At 40.6% G+C, this 14,863-nt stretch overlaps 1 protein-coding gene across 1 annotated transcript in view; it reads right to left on the reverse strand.

The window, feature by feature from the left end:
- SLC28A3 (solute carrier family 28 member 3) overlaps window positions 1-14,863 on the reverse strand; it is a 44,538-nt gene that overhangs the window by 15,577 nt on the left and 14,098 nt on the right. The window contains exons 4-8 of the mRNA XM_075488623.1: window positions 12,522-12,613; window positions 10,905-11,094; window positions 8,761-8,905; window positions 6,923-7,036; window positions 5,363-5,440 (exon numbers count right to left, since the gene is read on the reverse strand). Of these exons, the coding sequence (XP_075344738.1) occupies window positions 5,363-5,440; window positions 6,923-7,036; window positions 8,761-8,905; window positions 10,905-11,094; window positions 12,522-12,613 (619 nt within the window). The remainder of the gene's footprint in view (window positions 1-5,362; window positions 5,441-6,922; window positions 7,037-8,760; window positions 8,906-10,904; window positions 11,095-12,521; window positions 12,614-14,863) is intronic.

The raw sequence follows: 14,863 nt of genomic DNA on the forward strand, positions 1-14,863 counted from the left end.
TTCTCAAGTATGTTAAATACACAGGATCTCAGCATTTCTATACTAGTAAACAACAGGAAGAAAAATCCCCTCAAAAGGTCCAAAATTAGGCAGACAGATTAGTTACAGTTAAAACAGTACCACTAACACTAGGAAGCTTTTATGTGTGTTCAACTGAGGACACAATGCATTATAAAAGCAAGGAACAGAATGAAAAAGAACAGAACACTTTGTTAGTTCAGACCTTTCCGGTAAATAGAAGCTGTGCCTTTCTAGAGGAGCATTAGTACTATCAGCAATTTTGATAAACGTTTGGAAACTCAATTTAGATGATCAGAACCTTTCACTGAAAGGAGAGAGTGCAATTCACAGATATCGTTGTGCTCTTCAACAAGTTAATATGAGGCTGCTTTCTCTAGTTTGATTCTCTGATCCTTTTAGCTATCCTCTAGGGGTGGTTTGCCATGCAGTGATAGCAGAAAGTTTAGTTCAGTAAGTCACACCTTTCTCCCCTCCCTTTTCTCTCCTGCCATTTCCCCTTCCTGTTCGTAAGTGTGTGCTAGCCAGAGAGGCGTCTGGCTCCCAGCCGACTGCACACCCTGGCACAAGCAGGGACGGCCACGATGCCTGTAGGGAAATGGTCTGGAGAGGCAGTGGGCAAACAAGCAAAGGTCAACTGTCTGTACGGGATGGTAAAAACCATGAGTGAGTGTCCTCCCCTCTTTCACTCCAAATGGATGAGAAGAGCTCTCAGGTCTGAGAGCTGTGGTTTGGCTTTAGCTGAAGGAGCAAGAAGACAAATGTTCTGCCTACACTGGGTGACAACCGGCACCCTTCAGCCTGTTTCTTGTGCACATTCCTCTGAAAATACCTTAGATGACTTTAAAACATGCTTTTCCATTTTTGCAGTTGCAGGCATTTCTGGATGAAACATTCATCTTTACAAAACAGGGAATTTGCTTTCCAGTTATGATCATTTGTGCCTTGACTGCATAAAGAAGTTGAGACTATTTCATAACTAAACGCTCCTGCCTAAATAGCAGTTGACTTAATGTGGGACCTATTACGTCTTCATCAGAAAAGTGTCGCAACCATTTAATAGGTAAATAATTGTAATCATTTTTCATGTCCAGGCTAGCTTCTATCTCAAGCATAATAAAATCATGTGGAAAACACTAGCAAATTATTACTCTAAAATAAGCAGAATGTAAATAAGCTACTTGCAACACATTGTGTTGCAGCGGGTTTTTGATTGCGTTCTCTGCAGAGATAAACACAATGAAAAGCACTTAACATGAAACAACTAGTTAAACTGAAAAAAACCAGAACTCTTTTACAGAAAGGCTCCGCATAGTGTTAATACACTGAAGTGTTAAGTCAATGGTTTTGAAACTTGGGAGAGAGGAGAGAACAGCCTCAGGAAAACTTCTTATGTCCCATGTCTATATGGAGCAGCCACCTCCTCTCCACCAGCCCTGAGAGGAGCTTCGCCTTTGTGCTGGGCCCACATGGGGTTGCATGTTGCAAGTGGGACAAGAGTGGGAAAACGGATGCAGGAACATCTTCTCCTGCTCCCCATCCTCTCCTTCCCCCTCTTTGCAGTGCCAAAACCAGGAGAGTAGGTGGCATGGGGTCAGTAACGTTGGAGGGCTCGCTCTGAGGGTCTTAGGCCTTGGGTAGCAGCACGTGCATGTCTGGGCAATACCTCGATGGTGAAGAGCTGTGCAGGGGCATGGGAGAGGGAAGGGAAAGCTCTGGTGGTGCTCCAGGGTCAGGCACCTGGCAAAGCATCCAGAGAGCGAAGGGAGCCCAGGCTAGGAGCAGGTTTGGGGAGGGTGAAAGGAGCCCAGCCTTGCTGGAGCTGTGGGTACAGGATCTGGAGAGGTGAGGAGGGGAATAGACCATGCAAACCTTTGTATTTGAGGAGGGGTCTGGAGGGCTAGGGGACTGGGGGGACAGGCATATGTATGTGGAGGCAGGACTGTTAGGATAAAAGGAGGCATGGGGATGATCCAAGGAGTCTGAGAACAGCTTCCCTCTGTAACTAGGGGGCTGTCGCACACCCTGTGTGTCAAGGAATATCTGCACAGCAGGGGGAGGTCATGGTAGAACATCAGCTTTAATTGGCAGTTTTCCCTTTGTTGGTTAAATGTGAAATGTATTTGGAAATAAAAGGTCAAGAGTCCCCTTTGGTTTTTTTTTTTAAATATGCACTGATTGCATGAAATCGCGTTTAAGGAAAGAAAAGCTCTTAAAAATCATTCTTCTGTTTCATGCACTCCCAGTTCCCTCTTTCTGCTGTAGTGCCCTTATTCTCTGAGCGCAAGAGTCTGCCTCAAAGATGTGGGTACTCTGAACAGGGAGTGACAAAGAGATTGTCTCCAACTTGCTTCTGCCATTAAAAAATTAACCAGTTTAATTTGGATATACACACACCCCATTACAGCCTGTAGGTGGAGACAGTTGTCAACTCCGAGAAAAGTGGGGAGAGAACCACAAAAGGGAATATAACAGGGAAGTCAGATGGACCTCAGCTCTAGCAGAAGCCTGCTCCTCAAAAGGGGCTAGCGTGTTTCCATATGGGAGGAGTGGATGGGTCCTGCACTGTAATTACACCTGCATGGTTAAACTATTAGAATTATATTTCCCTCTGTGGACAAATTTGTGTGGAAGTTTAGTCTCCAATATGTATAGCTCCTGATATCTACTACATACCTTGAAATAGTCAAGTTTTAACTGATGAATAAATTCAACAAGCACTCTGAAAAATCCCACAACATTTCAATGGAGAATTGGTATCAAAGAGCTCTTTAGAATTACATTTATGCGGCCTACAAATGTTGGAGTTAATACTTCCCATAATACAACCTCTAAGAAAATAAATTCTTTAATTGGTATTTTTTATAAACTGGGTTATTTCATATTTATTATCAATTCTGCAATATGGTTTGACCTTACTAAAGAGCTACTTTCCAGATCATGGTTATTGCCTATGCTACTTGGAGGGCAGGGGGTTGAAACTGTTGGCTGCTCACAAGTCCTCTCCCATTTGTGGCTTGATGTTCAGCTTTTTCCTTATGTTTCTTTAAAGGAGAAGTTGCTATTGATGTTTAAGGAACTTCCTGCTTTCAGACACTCCTAAAGCCTGACCTTCAAAACAAAGTCTTTCCCAGGGAGCCATAGTACTCCTGGCATAGAAAGGAAGATACTGATATAACAGAAGCCTAATTTCCTGCTTGCTCAAAGCAAACTTTGCCTTTCATAGTCAACACTATAGATGACTTAGTACTAAGAGCTTTTTTCTGACTTCTTAAGTACTTGGGTGTGCGTGTTTATCTGGGCAAGTGTTTTTTTCAGAACTCTGAAACTCTGCATCTGCATACACAAATACACATTTAAAATAACCCAGTTTATGCACGCAAATGCATGTATTTATGACTCATTACTGCTTCCAAGACAATGTGCTCAAAGGCTGTAGTGGGACTGGTCAGAACACCCAATGGGTGCACGCAAGGGATGGGTCTGCTCTGGTAACTGTGTCCATATAAGTTAACAGAAAACTGAGGTGTCCCTTGCATACGGATAAGGATGCAGTATGGATACAATTGGGCTCTGACAGTTTCTGTAAGACATACCCTATCACTTGTCTACTCTCTCTCAAGAGCTAAGCCGAGATTGAGACGTTTCACTTTTGGAGGGTGCTTTGAAATATCTTGGGGCAAGATTTGGACAGCCCAGCGCTACATGCAAACCTCATAAAATATCTGAAAGGCACAAAAAAGCACTTTTGACCATCTTAATCTCTAAATAAATGGCAAGTGTTTCAGGCTGTCACCCACTGAATTTGGAAGAGAGAAATCTCTTTCTATAGGAGGAGCAGATGGAGCATGTTTTGGCGTTGCTGTGCACTTGTCTGCCACTCTGTTTACCATAAATATTCCTATACCACGACATATGCAGCTCTGAAAATCACCTCATGGATTTTGCTTTCATGTTTTTCAGTGTGAAAATAACCTACTTGTCCCTGTTATCCTCTTCTAGAAATTCCACATGTCTTTTGCTGGCTTATCCCATAGAATAAGACTGATGGATGTGTGCATACACAGAAGCAAACTTTTGACTGTCTAGTCCCTAGTTATGGCTTTAGTCAGCAAAGTACTTTGCATCGCCACTGAGGCATTAAAAAATCACCTTGAAAAAATCATATTCATAAGGCATTGTGGAAAAATGCAGGAAAAATAGCTTTGGGGTGGGAATTAAATAATTTCACCCCCAAAATATGTAATTGTGAATTGAGTGCTCAATTGTCATTTGAGTGCTCAATAGGGTAAAGGTGAGAGGAGACTGGAAAGTGAAACAAAAGGTATAAAAATACTGCAATTAAAATATAATTTATATTTCTTGCTGAAATGCTTCATTTTTTTTTCCCCTCTAAGATGTTCTGACTATTCTTAGTAGCAGCATATTTTACAGGTAGCATTTTCTTTCTTAAGTAGTGAAAGAGCTAAGTGTGAAGAATATCCAGTTTGGAATATTATCTCAAGAAAAAAAGGAGATAAGAGATGTGTAAGCCCACGCTCAGGTGTCTGAAATACCAGACAGAAGAATGGTCTCTGAGAAAGTCCTGATAAATTTCTCATGGTTGGGTTTTTGTTTTTTTTTTTTTTCTTTATATGTTCTTGATTCCAGCCTAAGCAGGTATTATGGCACGGGCTACGTGTGGGAGCAAAACCAGACAGGATGCTGGTGCATGTTAGAAAGCACAGAGCACATAAGCTGTATTCCAGCAGGTTCCCAACAAGGTCTCCTACGGGAGAGCTGGGAAATCTCACTGGGATCTTATTAATGTAATAATAACATAATTTAATTCTTCCTGCTTATGCATGGGCAGCTTCTACCTCTTTTACCTGGTATAAGTATACATCTAGGCTTTTCACTTCTACAGGGGCAATGTCTGTGAGGCAGTGGTCTGCACAGCTCTTTAGGATAGAACAGCATAGCATGGTATAGGACCTTTACTTGTGGAGACGCAGAGAAGATAGGCTGGAGGTAATATTTCTTTCAGTGACCAGGTAGGAGCCTTTTAACCTATTCCTTGTAGAAACATATCCCAAAGTTCTGCCTACTTGTAATATATTTTGTTATAATTAGACTAAGTAAATGTAACCTAGCTCAGTGTACAGCAGTAAATCAAGGGCTTTATGTGGGGTTCCCAAATTTTCTGTTTGGAGTGTCACACAGTAAGGAATAGTTTATCTCTTAGCTGATTTCTCTGGTGACTGCACTGGTATCACAAGACATACAATTAATTTATTTCCCAGTCATACTGTTCCTTTTTCTGTTGTCTGTCTGCCACATACAGTATATATAAAACCCATCTTACCTTAAAAGCAAAGAAATGATCCGTGTATTTCTCACCGAACACAAACTTAGCACCTGAGTCAGAGTACTCCAGAAAAGTCTAGGGCACAGAAAGCAAAGAAAGTTAGCCATAAGCTCTGGGTCCCTGCCAAAAACTAAGCAAATATTGCTAGTTGTCTTGCAGAGATCTGGTGAGGTGCAAGGAGCTTGTGCTCTGCTCTGAATGGGTCCAGGCTTCACTGACTGTATCTGGCTGAACTGAGGGTCTCTGCTCTGCTCTACCAAGTGTGCAGGCTGCTTCAGAGTATGTGGATAAACAGCAAGGGCATAGGGCACATTTTCCTGCAGTACCCAACATGATAAAGGCCATAAGGTGTACTAAAAGAAGAATTTATTTTTAAATCCTGATATTGTGGTGCATTTCTACACTCCCTCTCATGCAAATAAGTGCAATAAACGATACAGTTTAAAATGGAGATTTATTGGCTGAAGTAATGAGTTTTGAAAGGAGTAGCCAAAAGCTAGTCTAAAAAAATCTTCTACTTTTAATTCTGATACGGTGGTGCATTTTTATACTCCTCATGCCAAAAGATGCAATTAATGGTACAGTTTAAAATGGAGATGTATAGCTAGAGTAATGAGTTATGACAGGAGTGACCGTAAGCCACATGGAGCTAACGAAAGGGGGCACCAGACCCACTTCAGTGGGAGACAAAAGGGGAGACTGAGAACCCGGTGACAAAACCCAGATGACTCCCACTGCTTGCAGATTAGCAACCAGACAGACGTCAGACCTGTGCCTTCGCTCCCGCACAGAGACAGTACATTCTGCACTGGCTTGTTTTAAATGCGCTTAATTATCTGCGCTGTGAAGAACAGCTGTGTGAATAGTATCCCTGGGCTGAAAAGTCTGAATGTCCTTCAGTGGGTACTCTCTGATCTACATTTTGGATTTCTCTTATTTATTACTTTACAGTAATGGACTTTTTGAAAAAACTTTGTGCCTGTAGACTGCCTGCAGGGCCACCTACAGACGGAACCTCTCCCCTCTCTAGAGATCCTTTGCTGCTTGCAGCTGTGGATTTGCCACCTGTAGTTGAATTCATTTTCTCATATGTTGTGAGAAATAGGAAATGGCCCTGGGGCTAGGACTGTGGCTACTGCGAAGACAGTGGTGGTTCTGCCTTGCTAAATCCCAAGGCTTTTCAGCATATCAGATTTATTGCAAGGATGCTTTGGAGTTGGGCCAGGTCTAAGAGTTTCTATGAGTGCCCTGGCAAAAATAGTGGCTTTGTGTTTGGAGGGTGCAAGTTACAATTTCAGCCCAAGGCTGGTAAAGCCATTAAGAAACAGGGTCACTCTGGCCATTACTCATCAGCCTGTCCCACATGGTCTTGTATTAACTGAACAAAAAAGAAATGAGAAGGTTGAATTCAGGTAGTCAATTACCTTTCTGAAAACCCAGTTTTTCTGAAGAGCGGAAAACATCCGGACGCAAATGGACCCTTGAACTGCCTGGCTGTTACATAAGACTCTCAAGACAGAAAATTATATTAATTTTTTTTTTCTCCCTGTAGCTTACCTGGATCTGAATGCCTAGCCAGTTAAATACATCAAACCCCACTTTGGTCCTCAGAATAAGAAGCCCAAGAATAAACTGCATTCCTATTCCTGAAAATACTGGCCTCCAAGCAACCTAGATAGACAGAAAAATAAAAATAAAGAAACCACTTCTTATTTGAATAAATAATAATTTATTTTAGATGTTTGTTAATGTAATGTAAGGGGATTGTCTGACTATACTGCAGGATAGGAGCAGCTGCCAAAACAGGTTGTAGGGGACTTGGACTGTGAATTTGAATTGAATTGAATTGAATGCAAATTGAATGAAAAACAAGCTCTCCCAATTTGAGAACCCTGTGATGTGGATGTCTCCATCTGAGCTAGCTGATGAAAGCCTGGCTAGGTAAGTATCGACATGCCCATTTCACCATCACAGACTGCAAGTAATCAAATAGTAGGAAAAGGAGAGATAGTTCTTGCTGTGCTACAGTTTATAGATGAAATATACATACATGAGAGCAGCAGACATGATTCTTCTTTTTTTTTTCTAACTGGAATGGAAACATCAAAAAAAAAGTAACTGAGCATGCAGATACTTCACATATCTGGACTGGGAATAAGGAGAGATTTTACTCCAGGTTTTTCTGTGTGCTTGGGTAATTTCAACTCTTTATGTTGCCCAGCTTTAAAGAGCTTTGTTGCTTGAAAACTACTCACAGTTACATATTGCGATTCATATGACATAAAGGCAGTTGTGGGAAAAACTGTGGCTGCCTGTGACCAGTCGCTCTTCACTACACTGCAGATTTCTGCTCTGCTGCCTCGGAAAACATCGTCGTTTTGTGAAAATTGAATCTGATTATTTACAAGACAAAGAGCTGAAATGGCACTCTCTAATTTATTCAGATGATATTTGAATAACACAAGCCAATTAGGTGTAATGAGGACCCATGGGAGAGCACAAAGCATCTGGAGTACAGGAGTTTTCACCTCAGTTGGAGGCAGCAGCAGTTGCAAAGGATGGCGAGTGGGGAATCCACTAGTCCCTGCTGAGAGGACTTTTTCTGTTAAGAAAGTCTCAGCACTGATGCAGGAGTGTTGAAAAAGTGTTGGTGAAACTTGGTAACGTGGACAATGGGTTAATATATGACTGATGAAAGCATGAGCTGTATGCTAGGCATGCACACAGGGGTAAAAGCTGAGGTGGGAGTTGTGGTGGCTGAAGTAACCCCTTTGTAATACCACAGCAGTACAGAGTGGATGTCTCAGCTGGAAAATTAAAATAAATGGCATTGGCAAGCCTATGGGAGTGGGTTAGTGGAAAGTGAGGACCTCAGCTTGGCCTCAGCTGCTGCATTTGTAGTGGGAATCAAACTTGTGAGGGATTAAGAGCTACATGAGGGAAGCACGTCTCCAGTTCTATGCAATTTGTGTTGATGTGATGAGTGTCCTCAAATAAGTGCCTGTGATGTCCTGAGGACTGTGGTGAGCCTCCTGTGGGTGGAAAGCATGGAGCAGGCCTGCCTCGGATTGCACTGATGCTCCAGGAGAAAATGTATTCCAGTCTGCATCAGGGCTGGAACAAAGGATGGGCAGCGGCCTCCCAAAATAGTGAGAACCAGATGCTGGTACAGCCCCACACATGCTCCCAAGATGCATGCATACTGTCACACATGCATCCGCAAGATATCAGAGCAAAACAACTTTCCTCAGAAATGAAATACATCACTGGACAAGCCTAAATTTCGACGTGGGTTTTCTGTTATTCTTACTGAACTTGGTGCTAGGGTAGAGGAATAGGTTTTGAGACATTCAACAAAAAAACCCCAGAAGATCCAACATGGACTAGATACTCACTCTGGTTGGATATTTGGAAAATATAAACATCAGGAGAACATACATCACAAGCCCACCAAAGGAGATCAGCTGGTGGGATCCCTGTTTTGCTGTGTCAAAGATGAGCCAGAAGATGATAGTTATAATAAGAGCTGCACACAACACCCTAGGGAAAAAAAAAAAGTGTCAAGCATGACATCCTGAAGAAGACCAGATATTCCTTCCCCTCCCCACAACATTTACAGCTGTCTGTGAATGAACTCTCTGAGCAATATGTTAAGCTGAAATGTGTAGCTCTACGCAAGCAGGAACCTGCCTTTGCTCATGCAGCTCTGACAACAATAGCCCTTGGTGGCATCCAGAAGAAATGTCCTCCAACCATGTCCCCAAAGTCAGAGTGTGGGGGAAACCCAGTAAAGCATGAGCGACTCTTGTCTGGGTGTTATTTTTATTAAATGAAGTGCAAGAAGATGCCCTCCTTTCTCACTCCGTCCTCCTTTTCGTTTCCTGCCTTCTTTATTGAATCTTTTCTTAGCTCTTGGCAAGACAGGTTGTGGTTTTTATGAACTGCACTGTGCTGTTTAACTGGTGGGCCTATGAAACACACACTGTTGAGGAGCAGGTTATAAACTGTTCACTTCTTTGTAACCGGCTGTAGTCTGTTTAGAAAAATACATTTTAATCAGAACAATTTTAGCTATCTCAAAAACAATGACAAGAGCCACGTGTACATCTATGTTCAGTGTTTCTATGGTCGGCACTATCACAGAAGCGTGTTCAGCTTGCATATTGAAGGTAATTATCACAACAGCCTGAGAGGCAAGGAAATATATCATCCCATTTACAGAGAGGAAAACTAAAAATAGTCCCAGTTTTTTAATGTTACTTGTGACTAACAGTTGTTTAGCTTCCACTGATTTTAGTGGTACCTACATACCTAAATTCTGTTTTTAGACATGGATCAAAAATACTGCAGGCCAACTCCACAAAATGGCTTGGCCATTGCAATGCTGAATAACACTTTCTACACTTGAGAGACTTTCTGTCTCTTAGAGGAATCTGTGACCTACAGTTAAGCACTTAAGCTGTGATATGTACAATTTAAGGATTGCAGCCCAGGTAATACAGCATTTACTGCCCCTGGCTTGTTCCATCTGCTCATCAGGGCTCTCCTGTTCTGTTTGCTCCTCCCCCCAAAAGAAGCTGCCAAATTGTCTAATGGAGGTGCCTGTGTGTGACTGCTCTCTAATGTGGCTCCTGAGTAGAAGGACCACAATCTTTACAGCATCTTTCTTAGAAATTCCTGCTCGTATGGCAAAACCATTTCAAAATCTTAAGAGTAAGTTGGGACATCTTCCTGAACCCAAAATGCGTCCTCTTTAGAGCTCTTTCTCTCTCAGATTGAAGGTGACCTAGCTGAGAGAGAAGGCAGCTAGCCAATTTCTTTTTCTTTTTTAATGAGATTTCATTTAGCCTTTTCTTTGGTCTACGAGCCTCCTTTGGCTCCCCATTTTCCCAGGAATAACTTAAATATTCCTGATAACTGCTCAGGAATACTTGGAATAAGTAGCTATCAGATCTAAGTATCTACCAGATTTATCTACCAGATCAATGTCTACCACCCCAAATAAGGTTGTATGATGTTATTATGAGACTAATGTGGCTGGCATGTTTTGATTCCTGCAGGTCAAGTAAAAATTGCTATGGGGATATGTGAACAAGTAGTGTCTAGATAACACACTTCAGTCTTTAACAGTTTGCATATGTTAGAGTTAAGGTTTTTACAAATCTCACAGCTCTCTGAACAAGTGACAGTGAGGCACTTTCTGGCTTGCAGAATGAATGCAGAAGGCTATAACACACCTGAACTTCTGTGAACATGTTCTCTTGCAACCACAAACTTGTCCTATCTCAATTTGAGGAATTTTTTTTACACTTTCTGTCAAGATTTTTGATACCTAGCTAGTGTATTGCAATCTTAAAGGTGTGCCTGACATCTGTAAACTGAAAATATTGAAATATTCTGTATGTATTCTTTGATCTTATTGCAATTTGTGTCATTGATCCATCTCCCTGTGCTTATGGGGGTGTAAGCTGAAATAAAACTATAGGGGTAAATTGACTAATGCTTTGTCCTTCAAAAATAGGAAGTAATTCATATTTACCATTTCAGCCAAAACCACTGTTTCTCCAGATATCTTTCTCCAGGGGAAAAGAATGCAGCAATTCTGTCTTCATACTTAGCTATTAAAAAATCCCAGCAGATGAAGAAGATGGCTAGGACAGTGATGATAAAGAGTGGCAAGGCTCTCTGAAAGTTCAAGCTGCAGGCTGCAATAACTACTGCCAAGTATGCTGTCACAGAAACAAGAATATACATGTTAGTTAGGTTGGTCTTTTCAAAAACAGAATCAAATCTTAAATTTAAAGGATGTGGTTAAAGTCAAGCCTCTGTTTATCTTTTAAGTGCTTTTCTAACTCTTGGCCTAAATAGTGAAAAATTTTGCTTTCATAGGTAGTGCTGTTACTTACTATATACTCATTGATATGAAAGGTGGCTTTCATACTATCAAAGCAGGTTATACGCTTTGGCCAAGCCAAGTTCATATCAAACATGTTAATCACTTGGGAAAATGAAACATGTCTACAGAACTGCTTTTTCCTGTGTAAAAACTGTGAATTAAGAACAATGAGTCTTGTTCCTTCTTTCACAGGAGGATGAGTTTATCCAATAAAACTAGAAGAAACACATAGAAACATTTGTCAAGTGCCTGATTTGATGGCCCTCTCAAGTAATTGGGAAGTTTAGAAGTAGTTTATTTCATGAAGTAGCTGTGAAATGATTTGTCATTTGTTCATTGCTAATTTGTGCTGGCCATTGAAATATTCAGTTCTTGTAAATAATAATCTGATTTTGTCTATGGCAAATAAGGAAGAAGAACTACTGATTTGTGTAAGGCAAATTTTTTTTTATGGAATTAAGGTATGAAACCCTGACGTATCTTTAGAACTCACTCACTTTCTTGAGCCAGGATATGTCTGTGCTATGACAAAGCAAGACGAGCTGATGCTAGGAGGGCAGGCTATTCAGCATGCAAGCGGCCTTTTTATAACCACTTTATGGTATGCTGATGCCTATCACACAGACATATTTTAGGTCTACATGTTCTCAGTGTTCGAGCAGGAGGATCTCAAAAAGAAGCTTGGTGAAGTGGAAGGAAACAAACCAAGCTACTGGCTAATCAGGAAAGGGACAGAGAAGAATATCTGAATGACTTTGCAGTGCATGCTGACATAAACCACATTTCCTCTAGCAAACATTTTCTGTGGATATCGAGTGATAGGGGTCAGAACAGAAAACTTTCATTTCTAGCCTGCTGACTTAAGTTCAGTCCAAGTTGGTGCCTGACTCTTTTTAAAGTGATTTCATGGTTTTGGGCAAGTTTCTAAAACTGTGATTTAATGGGCCTCTTGGAGGGGGCTGGTAATGGAGTAGACACTAAGACTGAACTACCCTTTTATCCCAAATGTAATTGCTAGTTAGAGTTGAAACATGCTGGAGGAGCAGTGTAGCGAGATCTGTGCTTTTGTTAAGTTTGGGAATGAGTGGAGGTTTTGAGATCTGGAGCTTTCTCTGGGACTAAATTCACTTTTACCTCCTTTCAAATTCATTCTTTAAGACAGTCAAGAGTTTTTGTGTCAGACAGAAGACAGGCACAGTCCATACTCTCACACAGGTAAATAAACAAGGCTTCAGCAACCCTGGGTGTAATATACTATACCTGTTATTAAAATTCCGTAGATCGCATAGAGAATTCTGGTTTTATGTTTCTTGCAAAATTCACAGGCTTTATCATATTTCTTTTCTAAATGCCTAGGAAAACACAAAAACCAAACAGAACAGAAACTTAAGATGTAGATAAAAAGGAAGAGTAATTTGCACAGGTAGATCAGGTTAAATTGATCAAAATTTCTCCACTGGAGTACGCTGCACTTGGTAAGGGTTAAATTTGGATTCCAAAGTGACGAAGAAAATCACGCCCACATCTGCAGAGCTTTTGAGGGGGACTTCTTTGGTTTGATGTTGGACAAGTAAAAAAGAAAATCTGGCAGATACCTAATGGGCCAATCCATCAACTATCTAACAGGCTGAAGTTAGCAGGCCAGTTTTGCTAGCCTCTGAAGTACAGCTCTTCTGTGAGGAGGGCTGTTAACAGGGTTAGTGCAAACTGGAGAGGTAGTTAAAGATTCAGTGCCCTTTACTAGACCAACAAAGATTGTTAATACAGCCACCCCAGCATTGCTATTTGGAAGAGTACTGTTGCTATAGTTGTGAAGGCCAAAGGCTGCATTTGTGTGTGCAAAATAACCAATACCTATCTAAAACCTTATTACAGTGTGCATAGATGTTCCTGGATACTTGAAAATTTGGTTGTTAATTACATTAACTTTTCATCTAAGACTCCTCAGTTCATGGAAGCTAAAACAATTTGTTATATTTGAATGTCCTATCTAGTATCTGTTCTTCCAAATATTACATACTTCACTTTTATTCTTTTCTCATCTCACTAAGGGTAACACAGAGAGATTTCATGAGGGAGGCTGAAATTTAGGGAAATATCAGTTAAGGGAGTTAATTCAACACAGATTTCCAATGTTAAGTATGCTGGTGATGCAGATGTATTTCAGTAACAAAAGCTGTAGCTAAACAAACACCTTTGTATTGTGCATGCTGAAAAAGAAATCACAGCTATAGCTCTGTCTCTCTAAAGCAGTGCCTCACACCCTACAGTCTATAAAGGCAACGTTATATTCAGAGATGCTAATTATCCAGACTGTACTTGTTTGGAAACTAGATGCAGCTGGAGTCAGGTGCACACCAAAATTCAGCATGAATACCCTTCTTTTCTGCACTAAAAAAAAAAATTAATTAATTTGAAAGAAATTGGAGAGAAACAAAGAATATTAACTTAATTCATATCAGCTCTCAGAAGAGCAGAGCAGGAACATACTCCTTCACTAGTAGAGAGTAACAGGGTCTCTGAGAAATCTTGATTGCTTTTGATATTTCAGTTTTAGTTCTGGGAATTCCTGTTGATTCACAAATCATAGCTCTCTTTTTTTAACTTGTAAGAACATTCGGTTACCTACCCAATCTCAGCAGGGAGATTAGATACACCAGGAAAAGAAAGAAAAGAAGAAATGAGAGACAGATGCATCTATAAGCCAGAGTTACTTTATCAAATTTATGGTTCATCCATCAACCAAAAAAAGGAAAAAATAATATCTACTCTCTGTTACTGCTACCTATAAGTCCTTTGGGATTTAAAATTGTTATTTTAAGATTACAATTCCTTGTAATATCTTTTTTGCTCTAACATCTCTCTCTCCCTTGTTATTTTATTAATTTAGGTGATTATCACTTTGGTGCCAGGATATCTTAAATGTTTAGGCATATGTGTCATAAATATGCAGCTCTGTTCTGAAAGGTGGCAGAACAAACATCCTCCTTATGAAATCTGGTTAATTTATGAAAGAAACATTACTTTGTAAAAGCTGATCCTATAGGCTTAAAGTGCAGCACGTTGCTAGGGGCTTTTACTTAACCAAAGGTGTTGAAAAAGCAGATATCACTTCAGCACATTTAAAGGAGGACGGAAGACTTTAATGTGAAATATTTGTGTATGCCAAAACTATGCTTGCTTGCATTTTGCAACTCAGAAATCCTTTTTCTGGTCTGCATGTACTTTATAAGTGAATGCTAACACCTTGCACATGTAGTGAATCCTTGTTATCAACAGACTGATCTTTCAAAGGGGTTGTGTCTCAGACCACAGGCTATTCAGTACTATCTGTTGAAAGAAATTGATGACACATTCAAAATTGAGGCATACTTTGTGAATGGCTTACCTTTGAGCAGATAAGAAGACATTAGATCAAATTAGCGCCTGCTTTTAGGAGCTAATTTACCAAAAATAACTTGGTAGAGATACCATTGCCCTTGTCAGGTGCTCAACATAAAGATTAAACCTAGACAAAGTACAAAAGCAAGTTCAAAACCGGAGAGCACAGGACAAGCCGTAGCCTGAATGTAATCAGAACAGAGCAAAGTGCTCTTCAGCTT

The sequence above is a fragment of the Mycteria americana genome, chromosome Z (assembly GCF_035582795.1).
Source record: "Mycteria americana isolate JAX WOST 10 ecotype Jacksonville Zoo and Gardens chromosome Z, USCA_MyAme_1.0, whole genome shotgun sequence".
Classification (NCBI taxonomy): domain Eukaryota; kingdom Metazoa; phylum Chordata; class Aves; order Ciconiiformes; family Ciconiidae; genus Mycteria; species Mycteria americana.